The 19,831-nt window shown below is 48.8% G+C and overlaps 1 protein-coding gene across 1 annotated transcript; it reads left to right on the forward strand.

Annotated features, from left to right (window-relative positions):
* The first annotated feature begins 2,594 nt into the window (after nucleotides 1–2,594).
* On the forward strand, nucleotides 2,595–19,407 carry GGT5 (gamma-glutamyltransferase 5). Its single transcript, XM_038152446.1, has 12 exons — nucleotides 2,595–2,867; nucleotides 9,125–9,255; nucleotides 10,801–10,890; nucleotides 11,912–12,101; nucleotides 12,401–12,558; nucleotides 12,971–13,120; nucleotides 13,540–13,673; nucleotides 14,065–14,267; nucleotides 14,686–14,777; nucleotides 15,561–15,670; nucleotides 16,009–16,116; nucleotides 16,325–19,407. The coding sequence occupies exons 1-12, from the start codon at nucleotides 2,707–2,709 to the stop codon at nucleotides 16,469–16,471; spliced, it is 1,674 nt and encodes a 557-aa protein (XP_038008374.1). The 5' UTR covers nucleotides 2,595–2,706; the 3' UTR covers nucleotides 16,472–19,407.
* The last annotated feature ends 424 nt before the right edge of the window (nucleotides 19,408–19,831 follow it).

The raw sequence follows: 19,831 nt of genomic DNA on the forward strand, positions 1-19,831 counted from the left end.
TCACGAACCCTGCTTCAACACAGAGGTCTCCATCTTCCCCGAAGGTGGTTCCTTGATTTGCATCTCCAGGTTTGTTCTGCCAAATGAAAAGCATGCTTACAGCTTGTGTAGATGCTGGGGCTCTTTGGGATTGTCTCCTCACCTCCGGGCTCCCAAGGCTGGTTATGAGGGGTGTCTTTCAACCAGCAATCAGCTTTCTTCCCCTCAAGCATGGCTGATGCAGCCATCATCCCAAACCAGCTTTACTGTCAGAGCAGCAGTGATCACAGATGGCAGCTCTGTGTGTCAAGACATGTTGGAGCTTGAGGTGGAATTACATTGGCTTAGTGCAATACACTAACCAAGGTGCACAATGTCCAGCAAGGCTGAAGGAGAAGCTCCTGGTGCCTCTAAAGCCTGCCCTGGTCCCTTTGGTCCTGGTACAGGAGATGACTCCCTGTACTCTCCCCACCAACTCGGCCCAATGGCTGAGACTCTTCAACAGCTCTGTAATAACCTGAGAGGGAAATTGAGAAAGAGATCTGAGGATTTACACCCTTTGATAATTTCTTACCCTCCGAAGGGCAGCTGTGGTCTTCACGTCAACCTTAACAATGCATGTACTTCAAATATTACATAATATTCAAATCTGATCTCTTGATTGCGGATTTGGACAAAGATGTAGCAGGACAATACAACATAAAGGACAATTTAAAGATACTCTGCCTTTTTATAAGTTAATGAATAATGATTCTGTTAATAACTAAAATTCTAGTTAAAATTTCCCTGAGTGTATCTTGGCCTGTAAGGGTCTTTAAATACCTGAGTCCCCTTTCAAGCAGCATACAAAGTCCTTCATGCTAGCAGCAGAAGACCAGAGAGTGAAGGCTATGTATGGAGATTTCTGCCAAGGCAAACTCGCAGACAATGATGGCAAATGTGAAAGTTTTGACAAACAAACAGTGAAATAGAGGTCAAAGTCCTGAATCCCACATGAACTGCTCATGAACTGCTAAGAACTGAATAGCACATGAACTGCTAAGCATCTTCTGGCATGGGAGGGTCAATGCAGAGTTTGTAGTATCACATGGTCAAAGCTGAATGTTGCACCAAGACTGTAAAGGTTACATGGTGAAAGTTCAAAAACAAAAATGGGTTTTCCTGGGAGAGGCAGCGGTTAGTTGGGATAGTCAGAACTATGTCTTGGCCTTCCCAGGCCATCCTTGTCCTCTCCCTTGGTCTGGGAGATGACACTCTCCTTTTTACCTCTCTTGCCTCTTCCAGGTCTCCTCCTTGACTGTGCAAAGATAGTTTTCCAGATGCAGAGGTTTGATGTGCTGAGTGAAAACGCAAATCTGGAAGCTGGGAGAAACTGGAGAGACAACAGTTGAATTCTCCACAGCATTTGATGAAAGTGAATAGGCAAAATCCATTTGTATTATTGGTACTGAGTGGTCAGCCCTGCTAGGAGTTTAAAGGGAAGAGCTTTCCCAGAAACAGCAGGATGATGATTCCTTAAGAGTGATACAGTAATTTGTCAAAAATGAAACATCAAAGTCATGTAGGGATTGAGAAACTCTACAAAATGAGCAATGTTTTGCAATGGAGTGAAGAGTCACATTAGAGATGAGGAGGCTTGTTTACACATGCCAACTTTTTCTTGAACTATTTTCAACCTTATGAGAAGATACAACCACCAAAAAAAGACATTTTAGCCTATCAAATCCATTTATTGAGATATGACATATGAAATAGTATTGCATAGTTATAAGATAAAGTTTAGTGGGACAAGTTCAAAATCTACTCTGAAATACACGTGTAAATTGCACAGGTGAATTCCCCTTCTCCCAAATCTAGCAGGAAAGGATCACAGGTAACATCTTTTTAGAAAGACAGCAGGCAGATGTGGAGCCCTGTCTTTAACTTCTCGAGTGCAAGGAGAACTGTGTAATTAAGAGGCTGTTACAGCAATTCCTGCTGCTCATCCCTGCTCTGTGAGGGATCAGGTCTGTCCCAGTGAGCAGCCGTGCACAGGCTGGACCCTGAGCTCTCGGTGCTCTGGGCACCAATGTTTGCAAAGTGCTGCTTTGTTCCAGTTGTTCTCTCATGCTCATTTACAGAAGATGTATGCTGTGGACACTGGCAAGATGTACATACGAAAAAAAGGTCACTAAGATTATAATCACCTATAAGGTAAACTAATAGTATATATGAAGGGTCTAGCTTTGTGCGGTGTGTTCAGCCTTTACTTCTTTGAGTAGTTTCAGAGGAACAAAACACCCCAGGTTTGCAGTGTAGGGCTGAGGTAATTTTCCCAGTGATTCACCAGGCCACCTTTGTTGGGTAATTTGTGCGTCAAGAGTGGGAAGCCAGAGAGGCTGAGAAGCAAGGCGTAGTGTGCAGATTTCTCTTTGAAGTGCTCCAGGAGTGAATGTGTTAAATGTTTTCATCAGAGACACACACACCAAAAAAAAGGCAGATTGTGGACCTACAAGAAAAGTTTACAGAAGAGAGAGAAAAGCCCCTCACACCTAAGAGTAGGAAAGACAGAGCACACCGTTCGCTTACTAGCAGCTTTTAACGGAAAGAATGTAATGGCTGGGGGCAGAGCCCACTGCCGTGGGACCTCCCTCACAGCTCGGCATATATCCACTTCCCCCGAGCGAGGCAGGCGCCTCCTCGGTAGGACGGAGAGCCGGGGCGCTGCTCGGCGGCACGGGAGCAGCCATGCCCACGGGGAAGATCTGCTGCCTGGCGCTGCTGGCGCTGGCCGTGCTGGCGGTGGCCGTGACGCTGGTGCTCATCCTGAGCCAGCCCAGGTGCGCTCCCCAGCAGTACCTGCACGGGGCCGTGGCTGCCGACACCGAGAGCTGCTCCCTCATCGGCCGGTACGTGCACGGAGCTCGGCTCCTCGGCGTGTCGTGGCTCGGGCTGACGGACGGGACACGCTCTCTGCACGGGCTGGCTCCGGCCCCGGCCCCGGCCCCGCTCCGCTGCTGCTCCCGGGCGAGCAGACGGAGCCTCTGCCTCCGCCGCTGGTGCTTGCTTCCATTGCCGTGTCCCAAAAATTTGCAACCGTGCAAACCCTTGGCCTTTTGGAAGGCATAAATATTTGTAGTGTCCAAGTGTAATGCTGGTTTTAAGTGGGGAAGGAAGAAGTTTACTTTTTGTGGCGTGGTACATCTGTCGGATAAGTGACTTAGGATAAATTAAGAAGTTGGAGGAGCTTGCAGAGAGCTGCAGCCAGGCTTCAACAGAGACAAGGAAGGGAAGGCAGGGAAAGGGGGACTGGTATCCCTGCTTTTTGGGGGTCTGTTTCTGGACTGAAGCCTGCAGCAAGTGTGTCTGCTATGAAGAAAAAAGCAAAGAGCAGATTTAATTGAAATTCAGTCAAGACAGGTGAAGTATAAAAGACATATTTATACCACTTGGAAAAAAAGATGTAGGTTAAAAAAGTTCTCAAGATGTCCAGGTTGTACACCTTCAATTTGTGTAAAACTTTTCTCCCAAACATTCTGACTCCCATGTTATTATTTTACTGTCCTTTGAATTATTAAATGCCTGTATCCATGAAAGCAGAAGGATGGAAGTTTATATGTGATGCTGGATGCTCCAGTGATGGATGCTGGAGCTGTGTGCTCTGCCTCGTGGCTGGGGGAGTGACATGAGACATGGTGCCATAATACCACACTTTGCCATGTCTCACCTCTGATTCTGGCAATGACGTGCTGGCACAGCATTTGTGAGTAGCTGGAGAAAATATACTGTGGCTGCACATATGTCAAGCAGTGAGATGGGGTTTTTATGTGAAGCCACATGTTCTTCAGAAAGCAGAAGTATTTTTAAAATCACTATTAATGGAAAAAGAGGAAAATACTTAATTGGATTGCCCAAAGAATCTGCTGGGGAAAACCACTGCATTTGTTTTTGCAGCTAATGTAAACTTTTACTTGATGTAGTGTATAATCAGCTGGAAGATGTTGAAGTGAGAGCCACAGAAATCTGTGGCCAGTGAACAACTGAGCCACTTTGTCTAGTTGGCTACTGCTGCTGGGCTCTCACTTGTTTCCTTCCCTTCTCTCAGCAAGAAGCTCCATAGGCTTCCCCAGCCTCCACCACTGCTGCAGCTGCACCTCCAGCACACTTGCTGATAGGTCTGCGCTGTCCCTCCAGTCCAATGGACCAACTTAAATTTCCTACAGATAGTCTGCCAATGATCCCCACAAAATCCTGCCCTTGCTCCACCTTCCCATCTCATTTTGCCTTCCTTTTGCCCATCCTGGGGCATCAGCACATCAGGTCCTGATCTCTCCTCCAGCCCTGCCAACCCTCTGGGACCTTTCCAGCCATGGCTGTTCTCCTCCTTTGCCTGGGCTCCACACTGCTCACCCTCTGCCTGGTGGTCAGCTTACTCCCCTGCTGCTGCGTGATTGCTGCTGCTTTTCCTGGTATCCTTTGCCTCCAGCCATTCTTGGAAATCTTTGTGCTCATTTCATGCTGTCCTTAGACTTGGAACGAGACAAACTCCTGTGTTGTTCTCCCAGCTTCTTCTGTGCATGTCCTTCTAAAAAATTATAATAAAAGTAAAATTGTTTATAAAAATGTTCCTCTGCAGGAGAGCTTGGGATCAGAAGCACTGTATAATATTTGCCCTTTTCCTTGTTGCTGTCATATTTCTTTCTCTGTCCCACTGGCCCACAGTAGTGGCTTCATTTTTCTCTCTGGGAAGCTCATTGCATGCTCTGTACTGCATGTGATCGTGTTAATTTTCTCCCAGACATTTCTGTGCTGTTATACCTGTATGCCACTTTTTAAGCTCTCAGCTCCTAGCACATGATGCTCTTCAGTGCTCTCAGCAGTAAATTAGCTCTTAGAGAAAACTGCCAGGTGAGAAAATGACGTTCTTTCACAGGTGAGGAAGTCTCACATGGCAGTGACACAGTGAGGATGGCCACAGCAGAGGGGCTCTGGCAGGGGCTCAGCCTTTCAGAGCCATCAGCTCTGCTCTGTGACCCCCTGTGTGACTCTGCAGGGTGAGGCCTTCCTCAAGGCTGACTCAGGTCCCTGATGGGAGCACCATGAGATGATGAGCATACAGCTGCTTCCTGCCTTATCTTTGCTGAATGAGATTTTAGCGTCCATAGCACTTTTGTCATAGCAGTAGCAATAAAATCCAATTTCTGAATGCATTAAAATCCAATTCCTGAATCCAATTCCTGAATGCATTCCTGTCTTGCCATTAGGCCCTGCTGTCCCCACCTCTGAACTGGCAGTTCACGTGACACTTCAGCAACGAGGTGAGAGCAGGCAAAGCCAAGCAGCCCTAGATGCCAGTCCCTAGACACACTACAGGGCTGGCTTGTCCCTGCTCTTCCTCACTGACCTTGCAGACCCTCTCTCCTGCTGTGACCCCACAGCCACCCCTTTCATCCTGTAAATGCCCCCGAGCTCACAGGAATCCATGTGGGGGATGCTCAGAGAACTGGTCTGGTGCCTAAAGTCTTGGAATCTAGAAGCAGCACCTAATCTCTGATTTACTTACAGATTTTATTCTTTAATTTAAAAATCTGGTTTATTTTAAAGATAAACTCAAACAGCATGCTCTGTGAGTTGTCAGGAATGAAATTACATGATACCTTGTTGGTTTTAGATTCTTCCATTTGGGAGTCTTTGTGTGTTCCTTATAGAATTGTCAATTGTACTTGCTGAGAATAACTGAACAAAACCTCTTGCTCGAGGAGGAATCTTTTATTTCAATGAGTGGGATAGTGGGTTGGGAAAAACTCCTCAGGGCCCGTGTGTTCTCCAGCTCTGGAGATCGTGTTCATGTACTCTGGATTTCTTTAGGCAGCTCTTTGGGTCCCTGCAGAAAGTGAGCAATCTCAGTGAGCCTTCAGCTGTCACCATCCATGTTGGCAGGTCCTGAGCTAAATTTCCTCTTAGCCATTAGTGCCCAGCTCTCAGTGCTCAGAAAGGTTGGGTCTCTTGCTGTGTTTGTTCTGCTGGAAGCTGGGAGCTGAAAACAACCTTGTACAGCTGTCTGGTCCAGACTAAGAGCCTGCCCTGGGAGAAAACTTGTCACTGAATGAAGTGAAACACTTTGATGAAGAGGGATGGGAGGCTAAAAGGAGAATCAGAGAAGTTTTTACCCAAGGATGTGGATTTGGTACCACAGTCTACCTCACTAATTTCTCCTCATGTCAAGAGCCCTGAGGAGACAGGAGATGGTTGCCCTGTGCCAGTAAGAGGTACTCAAACTTCACCTCCAGCTCTGAACTTCTTGCTCCCTCCTGGAAGAGGCTCTTTTCATCAAGCATGCAAAAAAGCTCTATATTCCCCACCAGTGTGCTGTTTGAGCTCTGTCATCCACTGCTCTGCATTCCTTGGTTTCCCAAATGGCAGAAGCATGAGCAAGCATAAGGTCAGGGACACATTTAGGAAAAATGTTCGTTCCCAGTGGTGGGATTCACTGCAGCAAGGCGAGCTGACCTGGCCTGGCCCAGCAGCCATCTCTGACCCCATTTCTCCAGTGTAGCCTAGCATAAACCCTGGGAACCAACCTTCTTTGAAACCAACACCCCCGGGGGGACAGGGTGGTGGGGAGGGTGAGAATGGTGAGGCTTTAACAGTCAGAAAATGTTTGCAGCCCTGGGAAGCTCAGTTCTACCCAGAGAAGCTGATGCAAAAATCCTTTTCAGTGATAGCCCAGCAGATTTCTGAAGTATGTTTACATCCCAAAGGATTTGGTTTCCCTTCTTGTACATTTTAAATTTGGTAACTGGCCCTTTTTAGCAGAAGCAGTTGTTGCTTTTGCTCTTTATAAATCCTAAGGAGGCAGCTGCTGTATAATGGGTGGTCTCCCAGTCCCCAGCCTTCTTTAGCAGAAAAAAAAACCTCAATACAATTTAATACGTTAGCATTTCCAGGGTGTTTAAAGGGGCTTCAGGGCTCCCTCTAGCCTAGGGCAGAGCAGAGGTCCTGGTCTGCAGTCCAGCACAGCCCATCTTTGCTGTGAGCAAGGTGCCATCATTCACCCTTTCCAGGGAAGGTGAATCCCTGTTTGCTGCTGCTGGAATGGGACTTGGTTGTTAACACCCCCTTCTGCTCCTTATCATAAGGAAACTCCATTAATGACTAAAGCCCAACGCTTACTGGCAGGAAGGATATGGGACAAAACACTGTTGTCAGATCTTGTCAGCTGCAGCACTGGTATCTCTAGGGAGACCTGGGGAGGTGCTACAATTTCATTAAGGACTTTGCATTATAACTAAGCTCATTGCAACAGAGATCCATCTAAAGGGAGCCAAGTAATGGGACATAAATCCAGATGCAGTTTTGCTATAATAATGGCCCTAAATTCCCCAAACATCACTCTCAGGGACAGGGCAGGTCTGTGACTGGAAATGAGTGAGCCAGGCACAGGGAGTCACATGCCACACGCCAAGAGCCAGCTCAGTGTATTTTCTGTTGAGTTTCATTCTCTGGAGAGGCTGGAGACCAGTGTGAATGTGCTGTGAATTCGGGTGAGAATGGTGCTTTTCAGGCTTTGGGAAATGTGCCTGATGTTCCATGTTAAGGTCTTATTACATTGCCCGGAAATGTGCACTATACCATCTCCAAGCTTCTTTTCAAAGCTGTTTTTCCCTGCCAGAACCATGCCTTTCCCTGTCACCAGGCTTTGTACATGGGGTGCCTCACAACCACACTCCAGGGGCTCTGGGGAGCACTGTCCTGGCTCAATGTAGCAGTCCTTTTTTCCTCTTTTCCCAACTTTCTAACACTTTCTGGGTCTTCTGCAGAGGTGATTGAGTTTTTTAGGAAGCCCTCGTATCCTTTCTGTGGTCAGCAATTAACAGCTTCCGTTTCAGAAAAACACCTCCCAGGGACATTGGTGTGGTGAGTCCATCCCCTGCTGCAAGGAGCTGGATGGGTGAGCCTGAGCCTCAGTCTCCATGCTCAGAGCTACAGCCAGGGAGCTCCCAGGAGGCCAAAAGCCAGCCAGATCCCAAACAGAAACCCTGATGTTCCCTACTATTTCTTTTCTTCCCACTTGTCCTCATGTCATTTCCTTACAGGCAGTGGTTCTGAGGCACTTGGGGAAACAGGAAAGCCATATCAGCGTGCCTGCTGGCAGCATCCTGTTCCCAGACCCAGCAGGTCCCAGCCATATCTGTGGATGGAAAATAAACACCAGTCCCTGTGCGTGCTCTGTGCTCCCATGCAAACTCTGGGATCAGCTGCACTGCAGATACCGAGCTACTCCAGCCTCCTCTCTGGCTTTGCCTTATCTGAGCAATATCCCAATGAAGCAGTTGGGAACCCTCCTAGCAAACACCAGTGCTGGCTGCTGGCCGGCTGTGCAGGAAATGCCACCCCATGTCCACTGCAAGGAAATTATGGTTTTCAGATGTTCTTGAGGGAAGCATTTGTTGAGACACGTTTCTCTAACAGAACCCCGTTGCTGTCAGCAGCTAGAGGCTGCCTTAATGCCTGTGCCTTGATGGAAGCAGTTGAGGATTTGTTTCCTAATTGAGGTTTTTTTTTCTTTGTTGGTTTTGTCTTTGGGAATACAGGGAACAGGCTGGGGCATTTTTGTGCTAATAAGTCCAGGAAGTCACACTGTAGGAACAATGCAGCTTATTGACACGTTTTCTCAGGAGTTTGCTTCACATGGACCCAGCGTTCCCACCTCAGTGCTCCTGTCCAGTTGACCAGCATAGACATGCCTTTATCAGGAACGGCATTTGGGAAGCTAGAGATCAGTTGGTTGGTTCCTAGTGTGTGGAAAGCCCTCTTCTGTGCTCAGAGCATCCTTCTCCATGTCTTGGGACTCCTTGCTGTCCCTTTTAGTCTACAGCATTTCTGAGCAGCTGCAGTTCTCTCTCTCCCATAACTCTTTGCCCAGAGGAAGTCCAGCCTCCTACAGGTCTGGCCTTGGCTGCTCTTTCCTCCTTTCTTTCCCTCTAATCATTCCTTCTCACTCCAGCAGAGGAAGGTGCCCCTCGCACCCTACACTGCTGCTACTGCATTTCTCCAGCTGCTCTCCTCAAGTTGCAGGGGTCCCAAGGAGGCATTTTCGTGTGGTTCCTCCATTGTGACATTCCTGGATTTTAACAGTGTCTTTTTTCTTTCCTTCCCACCACAGGAACATCCTGAAAAGTGGGGGCACAGCTGTGGATGCTGCCATTGCTGGCTTGATCTGCACTTCAGTGATGAACCCTCAGAGTTCAGGCCTGGGTGGTGGGGTCATATTTACCATCTATAATGCCAGCACAGGTATGGCCTCTCCATGGTGCCTTGTCCCTCTGCAGACACACAGCTGCTGTGGACAAATCAGAATCCTGCCTGTCCTCTCAGAGCAATATTTTGAATATAAAAGCTACATCACAAAGCACACTTGTGCTCTTAATCCAAAGCATCCACAACAGGGAGCTGTGATTGTCATTTCACAGCAAGAACGTGTGTGCGGAGGAAAGAGCTCTGATATAAAATGAGCTGAGTTTGCCTCTCCTTCCCCCTCCAAAGCAATCCCAAAGTACATTCCAAAGTCCCACAGCTGACTGCAGCCAGGTGTGAGTGGCTGAGTGAAGCAGGCAGCAGGGGGGTGCTGGCAGTGTTGGGCTGGCAGTGCCTCAGCTGAGCCCTTGGGATGGCACTTGAGGGGCTTGTGCTGCCCCAGCAGCTCTGGCAGTGCCTGCTGGCCCTGGGGCTCTCCCACACTGCTGTCACCCTGCTGCTGTGACTCCCCAAAGCAGTGGTGACACTTCCTGTCCCAGGAGATGCATCTCCACTTCAGAAATCTAAACCTAGCAATGTTCAGTGTCTGCGGGGGAGCCTTTCTGTGTTTGGCTCAAACTCTACTGTTGTTTTGTTGCTTTTATGTCTTCAATGTGGGAGTTTCTAAGTCTTGGCTTCCAAAAACCCCCAGAGCTTATATAGCTAATAGTAATATCAACAAGGAACACTGTAGCAATGTAATAGTTTTAAAATCCCTGCCAAGTAGTTTCACGGAGTCACAAATCTGGAACTGTTTGGGTGTATCTTATGCAAGAGCTTAATTTGGCAGAACACCTATGTTATTCTTCTTTTTTCCTTTTGGCAGAGCCATGGAACTTTGTTTCCTGACAACAATCCTCCTCTGCTACCTGAGTTTTGCTGCTGCACAGAACTGCCCGTGGCCGTGCACAGCTCAGGTGCTTGGTACACCAGGGAGCACTGTGGGCTCCTGCAGCACAACTGGCTCTGTGGACTGTGACAGGGACAGATAAATACAAGGCAGAGAAGAAGTAAAGTGATAGACTAGACCTGAAATATGAGTGTATGCAAGTGGGGGTTTGGGTTTGTTTTTGTCCTTTCAAGCTCCCTGCTACGTATAGGGCTTCAAATATGATGGACTTGCCTCATCATTATTTGTTAAATGGCCCTCCCAGGAGCATGAGGCTCACATTATGCCTCTGTCATGTCCCATCTGTAGAAGAAGTGCAGGAACCTGCAGGTGTGAGGCAGCATGTCCCAGCCTATGTCCCAGCCCGTAAACCCTGGGGGGAACCTTTGCTGCCTGGAGACAAGCCCTGGCCTTCTCCCTGTACTTTCAGTACTTTTAGATAGTCACTGCTTAGTTTGTTCTAAATAAAACCACAGGAGTCAAGGACAAGTTGTGCTGACACCTGGCCCTGCAGGTGCACTTGGCACATCTGGCAAAAGGCTCCAGAGCAGCCCAGCTCTGGGCCAGCAGCATGTGCAGGGCTACAGCTGACTGAAGTGTGATGTTCACCTGCTTCAGGAAGACAGCATCGTGCATTTCCCTCTTCTTCTTCCTAGGAGCAGTCGAGGTGATCAACGCCCGTGAGACAGTCCCTCGAGTGTTTCCTCCCAACTTACTGTCGGGCTGTGGTGCTGGTTTCCCCATTGGTAAGGACACAGCTGTGTGCCCTTCTGGTGTGCACAGAGCTCAGGGGGGGGAACTGGGCAACTCACTGACTTGATCTGGAGTTCTGTTTAGTTTAACACCCTCTACCTGGATTGCCTTTTGCAAAAGTAACTAAAAAGACTAGGTCCATAAACATAAAAATTCCTGTTTGGTAATAACACCGGCAACCTGACCAGCGAGGCAATGGGGAGCCAGCATGAGGAGAAATCACAATGTAACTTCTCTCCAGAGGAAGTCTGCAAAGTCTGCAGTTCCAGACTGGATTTCCCAAAGCTCTCATTCCCCAGAAGTTCTTACAGAGAAAAATAAGATTAATAGCTTTTGGGAAACAAAAGAAATCAATCTTGTGTGCTTGCCGTGTGCACAGACTGGGGAAGCACGCTGGCACATCGGGGCTTGAGTTGCTGGGCTCAGGCAGTCTTGCTTTAGCAGCACATCTGGGATCTTTCCACATTTCTTGCTGTATTCATTCTCCTTCTCTAGAACGTTATCTTTTGGGGTGTGTCCTAGATTCTGGAGATGTTCTTATCCTTGGAAGAGCCTGAAAGGGAGTCAGGAGCAACTCTGGCTGGGAGGGACAGCTGGAGTTCTGCTCAAAGCAGGGTGATGTCAGGTGTTGCTCAGGCTGCCCAGGGTCTTGTCCTGTCACATTTTTTAACTTCTCCAGGGATGGAGAATTTCACTGCTTCCCTTGTTCTGGTGTTTGCCCAGGCCCCATGAGTGCCATTTCTGCAGTGTCCAGCTGCCATGTCCCTTGCTGCAGCATGTGCCTGTTGCCTGTTACGCTTTCAGCACACCTCAGACCTGGCTCCAGCCTCTCTACACCCCTGCTGCTCAGTAACAGGGAAATACATGAACAGGAAAAGGCAATAAACAAACCGAGCCTGCTTTTAGAAGCTTTGGTTGCCTCTACCACCTCAGACTTTGACTGGAGAGCTTTCAGAGAGATGGACCCCTCAAGGCAGTGAGGTACTGGGTGTGACACTGCCGTGTGCTCCTCAGGTCCCCGCTGGATTGGCGTGCCTGGAGAGCTCCGTGGCTATGAGGAAGCCCATAAGCGCCACGGCCGCTTGCCATGGAAAGCCCTGTTTGAACCAACCATCAAGCTTCTTGCAGAGCCACTGGTCGTTTCTCCAGTTCTGGGAAAAATTCTCCATCACCCAGCCTTCGCTGTACCAGGGAAAAGCCTGTGGTAAGACCCATGAATGCAACTGCAGTGTGAGGGGCACTGTCCCCCAGCTTCAGACCCTTTCTCTGACATGCTGACATGGAGCACAGGCAGCTGCTGTGGTTTGTGCTCAGGCAGTGCTTGCTGTGGAGTGGGAGAGAAGCACAGAAGTGGGTTTTTAAAAGAGGCTGCAGTGTAGCACTTGCCTTGGAAAGTACACAACATACATAATCCAGATCGGCTCTTGGTAGGAAAAAGAGGTCATTGGCCTTGGGCAAGAACAAGCTCATGCTGGAAAACTGATGACTGTTCTTCTTTAACAGCCCACTGCTGTGTGATGGTCAAAGATTCCTGAAGCTTGGCGAGACCTTCCAGTGGCAAGCGCTGCAGCAGACTCTGCAAACTGTGGCGGAACACGGAGCTGCAGCGTTCTATGAGGGAGAGATAGGAAGGGCCCTGGTGGAGGACCTCAAGAAGGCTGGTAGGTAACAGCTACAGGGAGTCCTGATACACAGGCCTTTCTCCCAGCCATCGGCTCACAGCAAGCCTGTACCGGGGGAAAGCCAACCCATGCCATCTGCTTGTCACTTGGGGTGGTAGCTGACATGGGAAGAGGCCACCTTTCCCCAATTCCTGTAACTCAGGCCCAGAAGCACGGCTGAGACCATCCACTGCTCTGGCCTTTGCCCACTCATGCACTCGCCCCTCTGACTCCTTTAGGCTTTGTGGCATCCTGGGGTTTGGCAGCACATGAGGATGTGTCAGGGCAGTGCTGTGCTGGGTGGAAGGAATTTGGGCTGTACAGGGATGGCTCCTCACAAGCTTTACCAAGGCTCTGATGTGGGCAGATCTAAGTTGCCGTGCTAATGGCAGCTCCTGGGTCTCTGTTGAAGGGTCCAGTCTCTCACTGGAGGACCTTCGGGGATACAAAGCAGAGGTGTCCTCAGCTCTGAACATCACCCTGAACAATCACACCAAAGTATTTGCTCCAGGACCACCCATGGGAGGTGCAGTGCTCATGTTCATCCTCAAGGTATTGGAAGGTAAATTCCTAATGGAAAAGGGTCAGCAAGAGGTTCTCAGAAAGTGTAGCTCCAGAGTGATAAAATGCAGTGGGCAGAAATGGAGTTTTTGAGCCAGAATGGGGCCCAAAGCAGCAGTGCAACCATGCTATGCAGCAAGAGGAGGAACTGGTTCACTTGTACAGTGGGTCAGCATTACCACAGCTGCTGCAAAGGCCAAATGATGCATGACTTTCCCAATGCTTCAAAAGAAATTGAAGTCACAGTGGAAACTAGTACTTGGTTGTTTCTGCATCCACATCCTGCTAAAGCAGAGGGGAAACTTGATAAAAACTGGGGTGGGAAGAGGAGACTCCTTTCAACCTTTGTTTTTTTTTTACACTTCTTGAAAAAACAATGCCTTGGGTCTATTAACAAAATTATTTCATCCTGCTCCATAGAGTATAAATTCCATAAAGCATCACTGGCAACACCTGAGGAGAAGGTAGAAACCTATCACTACATTGCAGAGGCCCTGAAGTTTGGCAACATGCTAAGACCCCACATGAGTGACCCAGCCTTCTCTGAAGCTCAGGTGAGCTCCATGGTGTGTGGGTGCAGTGCTACAGCACACAGCAATGCTCTGACATGCTCCTTCTTTGCAGCCTGGAAGGAAAGAGAATACTTAGAGCTGCTACTGAAGAGCAGTGCAGCTGAGTTGGCCAAGGCAGGGCAGGATCAGGCTGTTTACTCTGCAGCTTCAGCTGTAGGCTGGCACTCGCTTGCCTGACAAAGGGTGTGCACACACTCCTGCCAATGTTGAGGTGCCTTGGTGCTGAGCTTGGTCCATTTTCTGGGATGAGAGTGCCTGGGGCTGAATACTGCCACTCCAGGGCCCCAAGCTCTGACTGTTGGGGCTCAGTTCCTGAGCCCAAAGACAGGCCCGTGCTTTGGTGACCAGCTCAGTGTCCTTGCTGTGCTGGCAGGTGCCTGTGGGGACCCTGTTGTCTGACCAGTTTGCTGAGTCTGTCAGGCAGAGGATAGATGCTCGTGGTGACCACACACTGAGCCACTACATCCTGCTGGAGTCCCTCTACAAGGACAAGCACAGGAGCATGGGCACGAGCCACATCTCCGTGCTCGCTGCGGACGGCAGCGCCGTGGCGGCCACCAGCACCATCAACTACCCGTGAGTAGCCCGGGGCTTGGGAGCAGAGTCACACAGGCCATGTGCCAGCTGCACAGGGGAGCTGGGAGGGCTGGCTACCAGAAATGCAAAACCCATGGGTTTCACTGGTTTAGGCAGCTTCTGAGCTGGGAGTGCCTTTTTCATGTGACAGCCAAGATCTGTGAGCATCAACTCCAAGGGCTGTCTTAATTCAGGAGGATTGAACTTGCTGAAGCTCTTGCTGAATTTCTGTGGCACCAGTAACAAGTAACTTGTCTCTGTCACCAGCAGCAGCACAAATTCCTTTTGGACACCCTCAGTGGGACTCTTGCAGGCTGGGAGGAGACAGGAGTTACTCACGGGGTGCCATGTGCAGTAAATGTCATCCATAATAGGAGAACCCTGGGCACTAAAAGGCTTCAATCTTTCCTCCCTGCAGGTTTGGCTCCTTTGTGTACTCTAACCAAACTGGGATCATTTTGAATAATGAACTTGCTGACTTCTGCATAGCAAACAGAAGCATTAAACCAGGTGAGCATCCTCATCCTCAGAACAAAGCACAGGGCCTGGGGATGGATACACAGTCTGTGTCCAAGTGGGCAGGAACAACCTGTAAATTTACAGGTACTCTTTCCTTTCCTAGATCTGGAGAAGAGCAAGTTTATTTCAGACTAAAAGAGGATAAAGCCCTGTAGTGTGTCTATGTCTCCTCACATATGTCCTTGTATGGAAATACAGAAGTTTTGGTTTCTAACCAGAGAAATCAGAGGTTAAAAAAATGCTGAAGCTGATCACTGGCTGATGGGAAGGGGAGGGAAGAAGCAGAGAAACTACTGCTAAGACAAGCCTGCTGATATTTTAGGCTCATCTCTGATTCTGAGTATAGAGCTGCTACAGGCTTGCACTGAGCTCTGTGACACAGCAGTGTTGGTGCAGACATGGCTCTGTGCCATAAGCTGTCCCTGCTGCATCCCCCTCAGCCTGCTGGGAGAGGACACCAGTGCTGCTGTGGCAGGATTTCTGCTAAGGGTTCCTCATCTGGTTGGATGAGCTGCAGCAAGTCCTGAATACTTGTAGGATGCCCTGTCCTGTATCAAGAGAAGCTTGTTTAGCTTGTGCCAGAAAGGTCCCAGTTTCTTGGGAGATGGGCTTTCAGTACAAGGAAAATTTTCTGGAAGTCTTGAGCATCTTGAGGAAGGAGCAGCACCTTGTTTTTCTGTGGCAGGCAAAAGAAAGGCAAGGTAGATAAAGATGTGTTCCTCCTATGCTGTTTAGAGCCACATGGAAAGAATAATATCTCTGCTTCTGCTCTAGGAGAGAAGCCTCCCTCAGCAATGGTGCCTTCCATCCTCATCTCCGAGTCAGGAGACATGCTGGTGATTGGAGGAGCTGGGGGGGGCTGGATTATCAGTGCTACCACCATGGTAAGTGAAACCCACAGCAAGTTGCCAGTTATTTCAGCCCTTCCAGATTTCTAGCCATGGTCAGTCCCTACTGACCTCTCCTTGGATCTTGGCTCCTCAGTACTTTTGTTAATTTGCAATTTAGAGGTCACTAAAGGCTGAACTGTGGGCCAGGGAAAGCATTCTGGGAAGTATTACGTGCTCATGCTATTCTTTTACTTGCTCCAAGCATCTAGTATTGGTCACCACGAAAGCAGGACACCAGGCTGGTAGGACTGTGGGTCTGGCTCAGTGCAGCCTGGGCTGGACAGCCCATGTTTCATGTTCAGTTGGGCAGCGTGGGATTTGTTTGATTGCAGGCTATTATAAACAAGCTGTGGTTTGGTTACGACTTGGAACACGCCATTTCAGCTCCTGTCATGCACACCCAGGGTGACAGTGTCCTATTTGAGGAGTCTTTCAGCAAGGTGAGTGGCCTTGGTGGGGAGCAGATTGCCTCTGTAACTCTCCTGGGTAACCTTTATTTTGCCTCTGGCTCACCTCCTTCTTGTTTAAACCTCAATTCCTCAACCAGGCTCCACATACACATCCACATCCTACAGTTTCACACCTGGCAATGTTAAGATCTCAGGCCCCTGCCCCATTCACTCCATTTCCTCTTCTCTCCCCCCACAGGAGGTTAGGACTGGCCTACTGGGAAGAGGACATAAAGAGAAGAAAGATAAATTTGCAATGAATGTTGTACAGGGAATTTCCAAGGAAGGAAAGTGCATCTCTGCTTACTCTGATAAAAGGAAGCTGGGGAAGTCGGCTGGATATTAGTGTGAGATGCCATCACAAGCCACACGAGACTCAGAACATGCTTTGCTTGGATATGCCCATAATTTCCTGTTCTCATCAGGATGTCTCCTGGAGCATGGGCATAGCCTGTGATTACATCTAATTCCAGCAGACTGCAGGTCACCCTCAGGCAATCCAAGGAGAGGTCAGCCAACCTTGTTTAGAGCTACACCTTTCATTACTTATGTGATACACAGAGAACATATTTCTTGAGCACATCAGTTACTCAGAATGAGAGAATACAAAGGGTGAAAGGAAAATTGGTCCAAACCCCACTGAGATCACTGTGAAATGGCCCAGCTGCATCTTCCATTCCTGATGGAATCTCAGTTTCTTTCAGGCTGTTCCACAATAAGCTTATTGCTGGGGCTCAGCAGTGTGAAATACATAACAATTTTAGCCATGAACGAGAAGCGTCTGTAGGGTCAGGATTTTAAAATCTGAAGCATTCAGGTTTAGAGCATGGATTTGGAAAGGGAAGAGATCAAAATTCCACACTCTCTCTCTGTTTTCCCATCCAAAGAAGCCCAGCTGTTCCCCAAGGTGGCAGATGAAATCACAGCGTGGCACAAGTGCTGCCCTGCCTGCTGCTCTCTGCCTTGGGGGTGCAAAGCTCACCCAACCACAAGCTCAGGGTAACTGCACCAACACTTCCTCCAGCCCTGCACATGGTGACTCTGAGAATAGCCTCCCATGGGGGCATGAGATTTCCCTGCTCCTGGGACAAACAGGCTTCAGCTGAGCTCCCTGGAGGTGCCTCTCCCTGTGGTGAGATCCCAGTCTGTGCCAGTTCCCCCTCCTCAACACTGGTACATCAGGGTTTGGGAAGGCAGGTCAGGAAGGCAGTGGAAACGTTGCTTCTGGAAACTTTAGAACTTTCTTCAAATTGCAAAGTATACGTGATCAGGAGCTCAGCCTGGCCAGGCAACCACCAGGACTGCTGAGAAGTGATGCAGCATTATCAGGCATTACCAGAATTCTCCCATATCCTACATGCTCCAAATCCCTGTTTGCTGCAGCCTGCTGTCTCTAGTGTTCCCTTCAGACCACACAGAGGGCATTGTAGGATTCTAAGAACTATCACAGAAAGAGAAAACTTTTGGAGAGGAGACCTGAACGCAAAAAGTCCTGGATTTTGTACCTGGATGCAAAAGGGTTTTTTGCAGTTAATCCATAGCCTTGCCCTGCTCAAAATGGCCTACACAATCAAACATTTATGAAAATAAAACCCAAGACCCAGAAAACCCCCAAAGTTCTTCAAATATGCAGGGTCAAGTTCCCAGAATCCTCCAAAATTCCATTTTCTGAAAGCTTCTGAGCCTGATTGCCCCATGGGCATGGTGTTGTGTGTGTGTCTGAAAAAGAAACCAGAGCCAGGCACTAGCAGAGCCCATGGGACTCCTAGTTCTCCAACAAATAGAATCCCTCTGTAAACATCATAACAAGCACACACTATTAAAAAAAACAAATTAAAACAGGGCCAGCTAGATTTCACACCAGTGTTTTTACCCACAAAGCCTGTCCAATAAAGCCAGCCATTTACTGAACTCTCAGCCTTCACTTGCATTTTAGTGTTGGTCCGAGTGAAGCTGACCAGAGCCAGACATGTGTTTTCCTTCAGAAGCTGCACCCCAAGGACTGCAGCAGGGCCCCTGCTGTAGCCGTGACTGATGGATGAGTTACCAGATCATAACCACAAGCACTCAATCACCCAGCTGGAAATCAAGTTACTCGTGGATGGAGCCAGCTCCATGCACTGCCCTGCTCCCTTCTTGTCCAAGTGGAATTCATCTGAAATCCCCCAGTTCAGGAAGAACTGCTGGTTTCTCCATCAGAGCTGCTCACTTACACTGTGGAAGTGGCCGGGCACCCTGAGAGGCAGCATCTCAGTGCTGGTGAACGGGAAAGGAAACAGCCCCAAACGCTGTCGAGGGGCAGTTTTTATGTTCACTTGGAAGGGTTACATTGACCGTGATCACCAAAGAAACAAATCTAGCTAATTTGCTGAAGTTTTCTGCCCTGATTAACTCCCTCGCCCCAGCCAGCAGTTCCTGGGTGCATCGGTGGTGGTGTCAGGAATAGCAGCAGACAGAGCTGAGCAGGGGAAGCACTGACAGGCGCCAGACCCCGTCTGCAGCACCAGATGCACAGCCCAGACCGGATGCTGTCTCTGGCAAGATCCGGGGTTATTTCCAGCTAACCCCACTGAGCCGAGAGTTTACAAGCAGCAACTGAGAGTGGCACTGGCTGGAGACAGGGAGAGCGCTCCCAGCTTCTCTGTTAGGCTTCAGGGCCACCTTCAGCAGTGCTCTGGTCCATCTCCATCATGTTTCACTGCAGGAAACCAAAGTCACCAAGTAACTAAGTCTTCCATTACCTTTGCTTCTGACACACCTTAGGGTGAAGCACCCTGCAGCACTCCAGCCTATCACCTTTGCAGTGCAGTAGTATCACAGCTACTTCCCACCACAAAGATATGGGAATATTATCTCTAGTCCAGTATTCACTGCAGTTTAACTGCTTTGCTATTAACTTTGCAAGTGAGTCAGTGAAGCCGTTTTAAAACCCATCAGAGATTTAATTTGCAAGACACAAGGGAATGGGAGTGCAGATCTCTCAGCACAGCAGAGACTTCCAGTCCTGCAGTCCTTCCTAGCAGAATACCTGGTGAAGCTGAGATTGCACCTGCTTTGACACCTCTGCTCTTGCCCTGCCACCTCCTCACTGCTGCTGAAATCTGTTTGGGTCAAGAGCCTCTCAGTTTGGTCTCTCCACGTTCCTGCTCCCCCCAACAAGAGAGCATTATTTTTGTACTGAAATCAACATACACGGACTTCAAAAGCGTCATTGTACAGAGGCTGCTCTATTTTCTAATGAAGTCTTTAAGTTATACTTTTAATAAAGTGTTTTTAAACCTGTCTGGGATTTTCTCCTCTAAACCTGTTGCCAACCCCATCACACAAGCACAGAGGACTCCATGCAGGTGTTTCCAGCAGTAACAGTCATTCATTCTGGAGCCTCATATGCTGCTGGAGAAGCTGAGGAGCTGTGCAGCTCGTGCCACTTGTCTCTCACAGCTGAGTTTTGTTTCCGTGCAGAGGCTGGATGATTGCCAAAAGAAACTTGTACTAATGTCAGACTGAAGAATAGGGGCAAGAGGTGAGCCCTCCAGCTCATGATCTGATTGGCCTTTTCAGGCAATTTGCCTTTGCCTTTTCCAGCTTCCTTTCACATCAGCTGGAAAGAGTCGTGGAATGTGTCCTGTTCTCCATGCCCTGCACTGGGCAGGCAGCCTCACCAACACACTGTGTGCACCCAGGAGCAGGGCCAGGTGGTTGCATT

This window comes from Motacilla alba, chromosome 15 (assembly GCF_015832195.1).
Source record: "Motacilla alba alba isolate MOTALB_02 chromosome 15, Motacilla_alba_V1.0_pri, whole genome shotgun sequence".
NCBI classification, from domain to species: domain Eukaryota; kingdom Metazoa; phylum Chordata; class Aves; order Passeriformes; family Motacillidae; genus Motacilla; species Motacilla alba.

Bases quoted from the DNA above. Each gene is read 5' to 3' on its own strand.
- GGT5 (XM_038152446.1), top strand. From the start codon at position 2,707: ATGCCCACGGGGAAGATCTGCTGCCTGGCGCTGCTGGCGCTGGCCGTG. The intron at 14,778-15,560 runs GTGAGCATCCTC...CTTCTGCTCTAG, and splicing joins AAACAGAAGCATTAAACCAG to GAGAGAAGCCTCCCTCAGCA. The intron at 16,117-16,324 runs GTGAGTGGCCTT...CTCCCCCCACAG, and splicing joins TTGAGGAGTCTTTCAGCAAG to GAGGTTAGGACTGGCCTACT.